At 67.1% G+C, this 6,000-nt stretch overlaps 2 protein-coding genes across 2 annotated transcripts in view; one reads left to right on the top strand and one right to left on the bottom strand.

The window, feature by feature from the left end:
• The first annotated feature begins 317 nt into the window (after window positions 1–317).
• Window positions 318–3,670, top strand: LOC135875183 (forkhead box protein H1-like). Its single transcript, XM_065400177.1, is given in 4 exon segments — window positions 318–464; window positions 2,056–2,160; window positions 2,755–2,922; window positions 2,924–3,670. Coding segments are annotated over 4 exon segments (1,167 nt in total).
• Window positions 3,671–5,825: 2,155 nt separating this feature from the next.
• KIFC2 (kinesin family member C2) overlaps window positions 5,826–6,000 on the bottom strand; it is a 36,552-nt gene continuing 36,377 nt past the window's right edge. The window contains exon 19 of the mRNA XM_065399064.1: window positions 5,826–5,951. Coding sequence (XP_065255136.1) covers window positions 5,826–5,951 — 126 coding nt within the window. The remainder of the gene's footprint in view (window positions 5,952–6,000) is intronic.

Below are 6,000 nucleotides of genomic sequence, written 5' to 3'. Positions count from 1 at the left end.
GGAGCTGGGCTGCACCGTGACCTTGGGGGGGGGGAGGCGGGGGCCACTTCTCACCTCAATCAACCCAGGGCCGAGCCAGCGCCCAGCCCCTGCCCCTGGGCCGCGCCCAGCCGGGCTGGCTCCAGCGGGGGCGAGCCGCCCATCAGCATGACAAAGGCGGCGATGGCCACTGAGAGCCCCTAATGCGCCCACCGGAGAGCTCCCAACAGCCGCCGCGGGCGCCTGACCGTCCCCTTCACACGCTCCGGGCGCCTGGCCGGGAGGGACGGACCCAGCCCCCGGGCCCCGCCGGCCACCCCGCGCCCCAACCCCGCGCCATGCAGCGGCCGCCCGGGCCCCCGGCCGAGCAGACCCCGCCGAAGAAGAAGAAATACAGCCGGCACCGCAAGCCGCCCTACACCTACCTGGCCATGATCGCCCTGGTGATCCAGGCCTCGCCCGGCAGGAAGCTGAAGCTGTCCCAGGTACGGGGCCCCCTGCCCGGGACAGCTGCGCCCTCCTGGCCGGGCAGCGCAGCGCAGCGCAGCGCGCAACTCGCCAAGGCCCGGAGCGGGGCCCCTCGGTGGCTGGTGCCCCCGGGAGGAGACCCCCGCCCGGAACCAGTGACCCCCAACCCCAGGCTGCGCTTCCCTCCTTGGGTGCCCTGTAGGAGGCCGTGGGGCTCGGGAGCGGTGGGGCGGGGACCCCTGAACTCCCTGCGGGGAGCCCAGGTTAGGGTCACCTGTCCCGAAGTCAGCTCCGCTCCAAGGTTCTTGCCTGCGGGCTGGGGGGCATCGGTTGGTTGTGGGGGGCGCTGGGGTGGATTGGCGATGGCAGGGGCGGCGTCCCCGGTTTGGGGGTGATAGTGGCGGGGGAAGATCACTGGTTTGGAGAGGGGGGAGGGGTCGTTTTGGGGGGGGGTCACTGGTTCTGGGGGGGGTCACTGGTTCAGGTTTGGGGCGGTTGCGGGTTCACTGGTTTCAGGTGGGGATAGGGTGGTTGGGGGAAAGGTGGGGGTCACTGGTTTCAGGTGGGGATGGGGTGGTTGGGGAGAGGTGGGGGTCACTAGTTTGAGTTGCGGAGGGGGGTCACTGGTTTGAGGTGGGGTTGGGGTGGTTGGAGGAGAGGTGGGGGTCACTGGTTTCAGTTGGGGTGGTTGGGGGAGAGGTGGGGGTCACTGGTTTCAGGTGGGGAGAGGGGGGGGTCACTGGTTTCAGGTGGGGTTGGGGGAGAGGGGGGTCACTGGTTTCAGGTGGGGATGGGGTGGTTGGGGAGAGGTGGGGGTCACTAGTTTGAGTTGCGGAGGGGGGTCACTGGTTTGAGGTGGGGTTGGGGTGGTTGGAGGAGAGGTGGGGGTCACTGGTTTCAGGTGGGGATGGGGTGGTTGGGGAGAGGTGGGGGTCACTAGTTTGAGTTGCGGAGGGGGGTCACTGGTTTGAGGTGGGGTTGGGGTGATTGGAGGAGAGGTGGGGGTCACTGGTTTCAGTTGGGGTGGTTGGGGGAGAGGTGGGGGTCACTGGTTTCAGGTGGGGAGAGGGGGGGCACTGGTTTCAGGTGGGGTTGGGGTGGTTGGGGGAGAGGGGGGGTCACTGGTTTGAGGGGGTGGCGGTCACTAGTTCGGGGTGGTGAAGGTGGGGATCACTGGTTTGGAGTGGGGCAGTGGAAGTGGGGGGTTACTAGTCCAGGTTGGGGCTGGGTTCGGTGGTTCAGGGAGGGGGGGTCACTGGTTCGGGATGATGGAGGTGGGGGTCACTGGTATAGATGGGGGAGGGGTTTGGGAGGTCAGTGGTTTGGAATGGTTTCGGGGTGGGGAAGTGGAAGTGGGGGTCACTGGTTCCGGGTGGGCAGGGGGAGTCCGGGGTTTGGGGCGGGGTCACGGATTCGGGGGAGGTGAGAATCGATGGGTTGGGGTTGGGGTGCTGGGGGAAGAGGCGAGGTCAGTGGTTTGGGTTGGGGGAGGTGGGAGTCACTGGTTCGGGTCAGGGAGGGGTGCGTGAGGGTCCCCCAGCAGGGCCCGGCGCTGGGCTCTGCTCCGCCCATGGCCAGGGGCTCTCACCGCCTGTCTCTCGGCTTCAGATCATCCAGGAGATCGGCGCCCTCTTCCCCTTCTTCACGGAGGGCTACCAGGGCTGGAAAGACTCCATCCGCCACAACCTGTCCTCCAACCGCTGCTTCTCCAAGGTGAGCGCTGGGCTGGGGTGCCAGAGACACGGGGGGGGGGGGGGTGACCAGGTGTCCCGATTTTATAGGGACAGTCCCGATATTTGGGGCTTTTTCTTATATAGGCTCCTATTACCCCCCACCCCCTGTACCGATTTTTCACACTTGGTGTCTGGTCACCCTACCGGGGGAGGGTGACGGGGCATTGGGGACAGCCCGGTGGTGGAGGTGACGGGATGGGGGGGGGGGCAGGCTGGCGGTGGGGTGATGGGGCTATTGGGGGGCAGGCTGGCGGTGTTGGGGGGGCAGTTAACCGGCTATGTGGTGACAGGCTGGCGGTGGGGGGGGGGGGGGGGGGGAGATGAGAGGTCATGGGAAGCAGGCTGACGGGGGGGGGAGTGCGGAGGGGTTCATGGGGTATGGGGATGACAGGGCATGGGGGGTAGGCTGGCAGTGGGGGGTGGGGATGATGGGGAATGGGGGACAGGCTGGCAGTGGGGGGTTAACAGGAAATGGGGGGCAGGTTGATGGGGAGGTCTCTGACTCTGGGGAGCTCTGTCCCTGGAGAACTCCCTCCTCCCACAGGCTGAGCCTGTCTCGCTCTCTCCCCGGCAGCTGCTGAAGGATCCCGCGAAGCCCAAGGCCAAAGGGAATTTCTGGACGGTGGACGTGAGCCAGATCCCCCCGGACGCCCTGAAGCTGCAGAACACGGCCATCTCCCGGCAGGAGGCGGCTTCCTTCGCCAGTGACCTGGCCCCCTTCATCCTGCACGGGCAGCACTACAGGGGGGGGGTCCCAGCAGCTGCAGCCTGCAGCCAGCGTGGGCGCTAGAGCTCCCACCCCGGGGGCCGATCCAGAGACTCAGGCCCCACGTCCCAGGCCCCGGCTGGACACTTCCTTTTCCATCCAGTCCCTGCTGCAGAACCTGCACGAGGTGGACTTGAACGAGCAGCCTGGGGGTCAGGGGCTGCCCAGGCCGGGGAGGTCTCCACACCCGGAGGGCCAGGAGCCCTCTCCCTTCCCGCTTCCTTCCCCCCCTGCGCTGAGGGGCCCTGGCATCCCACGGACTCGCTCCTCCTCTGCCTCTACGCTGCCCTTGGATGAGAAGAGCCCAGGCAGCCCGCAGGCCCCGGCTCTGGCCAAGCGCCCCCGGCTGCTCCACCCCTTCCCGAGCAGCAGCTCCGACTCGGAGGGCTCCGCGGGCCGCACCCCGCCGGTGTCCCCCGGGCACCAGCTCCCCACCTCCTACGCCGTGGGCCTGCCCCCGCTCATCCCCACTTGCTTTGCCTTTCCCCCCATCCCTGGGCTGCCCTACCTCAGCTACTGCCCCACTGCCTACGTCAGCCCGGCGTACTGGGACCTCGTGCCTCAGCCCTCCACGGCGGCCCTTCCCCCGCTGCTGGGCGTCCCCATGGACCTGGACGGCCCCTTCCCGGCCCTCCCCCCCAGCAAGGCCAGTCACGCCCCTCACCCGGCGCCTCCGCCCTGGCATGCCCAGCAGCTGGTGCTGCCACAGTACGGGGGTTTCTGAGGGGCACGGGGGCAGCCCCTTTCCGGCAGGGCAGCAGCACGGCTGCCGGGCGATGGCTGATGCTAAACGTGCAATAAAGGCCAAAATCTGGGGAAGGGCAGCTCCCCACGGGCCCTGCCCCGGAGCCCAGCCTCTCCCGAGCCCCTGGCCTGCACCACAGAGCCGGCAGGCCCAGCGCGCAGCATGGCCTGGCCACTGGGCCCAGGTGGGAGCGGTGCATGCTGGGGCGTGGCCTGGGAGTCAGGGGAGCAGGGCCCAGAGCCTGGGCCGGGCCTGCCCCTCCTCCGGCCTGCCCCAGTGGGAAGGTGAGCGGGTGGGGGTGGAGGTTTGGGGGGGGTACGTGTGTAAAGTGTGCGCACGCACAGCTATGAATAAAGGTGAATGGAGACTTGGCCGTGCTGCTCTCTGCGCTGACCCCATCACCTGCCCCTGTCTTACGCTGACCCACAGCCTGCTCCCCCCGGCTCCCTGAGCCTGTCCCGTTCCACCCCCGGCTCCAGCTGCGACTCCTCACTACACAGGGGGGGGGGGGGGGGGGCGGCGGATTAGGAGCAAGGTGAGGTCATGGAACCCATGGCAGGAAATAGGAAGCTAACCCCTCTGCCAGGGCACAGGGCCATGGGCATCGGCTGTGAGAGGGTGTTTGGGGCTGGCCCAGGGATGACCTGTGGGGATTGCAGAGGCTGGGGCCAGCAGGTTCTTTGCTCCGGCAAGTGGAGGGGGACGGCAGATGGGTGGCACTGGACCTCACCCTGGCTGAGGGTGCAGGAGACACAGGGTCCGGTGGGTGGATGCAGGGATGGAGATGGGGGAGGGATGTCTCACACCTGGGCCCCTCGCCCTAATAAGGCAGCATCGAGAGCAGGTTGTGGTGCAAAGGTTCCTCTTTATTGCCCCTGCAAGCGTCCAGTGGGAACAGGGCTCAGATAGCACAGATACAGCCTGGGGGCCCCATCCCTCCCCCAGCAGCCCCTCTGCCCCATTGGACGCAGACCTGGGGACAGGGCATGAAGGGTCTCTCCCAGCAGGCAGTGGGGCAGGAGCACTGGCTGGGAGTGGAGTGCCCAGCTACTCCAGCAGGGGGCAACTGCAGGGAATGGGGCAGCACTGGCTATGGGGAGGCTCCTAGTTATTCCAGCAGGGGGTGCTGTGGAGGTGGCCAGCAGCATGGGCATGAGGATGCCTCCCTCCAGGCTATTGCACTAATTACCTTCTGGCACAGGTTTCGAGAAAAGGGGAGGGGAAGAGGATTCCTCCATGATCTCCCCCCAAGTGGGTGGCCAGGGGGTTGTAGGTGCACATGTACCTGGCTTTGCATGTGCATTCGGACATGCGTGTGCGGAGGAGCATGCGTGATTGTTCAAGGCAGCAGCTGCTCAGCAATTGTCAGGCAGTGTGTGGGGGCATTGCTGTGGGGCAGGGGCAAGGCCCCCTAGTCGCCCATTCAGAGGGCAGGGCGACTGCTCCGTGTGCTTTACGCACACGCAGGGAGCATGCCCGACCATTAGGATAGGCCCTACAATAACAGTTGCAGAGTGGGAGCCCTTTGTCCCACACAGCCTTCCTCCGTCGTCAGGGGCCCAGCAGAGGTGAGAACGGAGTCAGAGGGGAGATCCAGGACCCCCTCCCCTAGGCCAAGCCTTCATTCGCCCAGGGCAAGGGCTGCCAATACCCAGCATGGGGGGCTGGGCGACCTGTACTACAGGAGTAATGGTGTGTGTGGGGGGGCACGTCTCCTAGTCACAATGGGCCCAGCATGGCCCTGCTCAGGGCGTGTGCCTGGCCCGAGAGGGACCCCACGGCTGGAGGAAATCACAGCCCCCCCCCCCCCCCCGCCGAGCTGGGGACACTGCCGGGGTCCCCGCTAGTGGGCAGAGGGAACCAGCTTAGCATGGTCAGCCTAGGCCAGGCCTTTCCCTTCCCCTGCTTCTCTGCCCTGCTGCTGGGCTCAGGGGGCCAGGGCTCCACCGGCAGCCTGGTGTCTGGGACCAGACGCCCCCGTCGCCCCGTGGGTGCGCTGGCTGGTGGATGCGAGTGCTCCCTCCCAGCTGACAGCCCCTGCCTACCCTGCCCTGGTGCCCCCTTGCTCTGCCACGGCTGGAGACAGGTGGGGTTGTTGCCTGCATCTTGGGCACAGGGACGGGGCCAGGCGGGCTCAGAGCTCGCTCTGGCCCCAGGAGTCGATCCTGCGGGAAGCCGGGCCCAGCTCCACCTTGCAGACGCGCTGGGCGAACTTCAGGGAACACATGGTCTCCCCCACGTTCTTCTCCAGTAGCGAGATCTGGGGGGAGAGACGGCCGGAGTAAGGGGGCCTGGTTAGAATTACCTGC

Source organism: Emys orbicularis, chromosome 2 (assembly GCF_028017835.1).
Source record: "Emys orbicularis isolate rEmyOrb1 chromosome 2, rEmyOrb1.hap1, whole genome shotgun sequence".
NCBI lineage: Eukaryota > Metazoa > Chordata > Testudines > Emydidae > Emys > Emys orbicularis.
The sequence above is the reverse complement of the archived record's forward strand: the minus strand, read 5'-3'. Positions and strand labels throughout refer to the sequence as shown.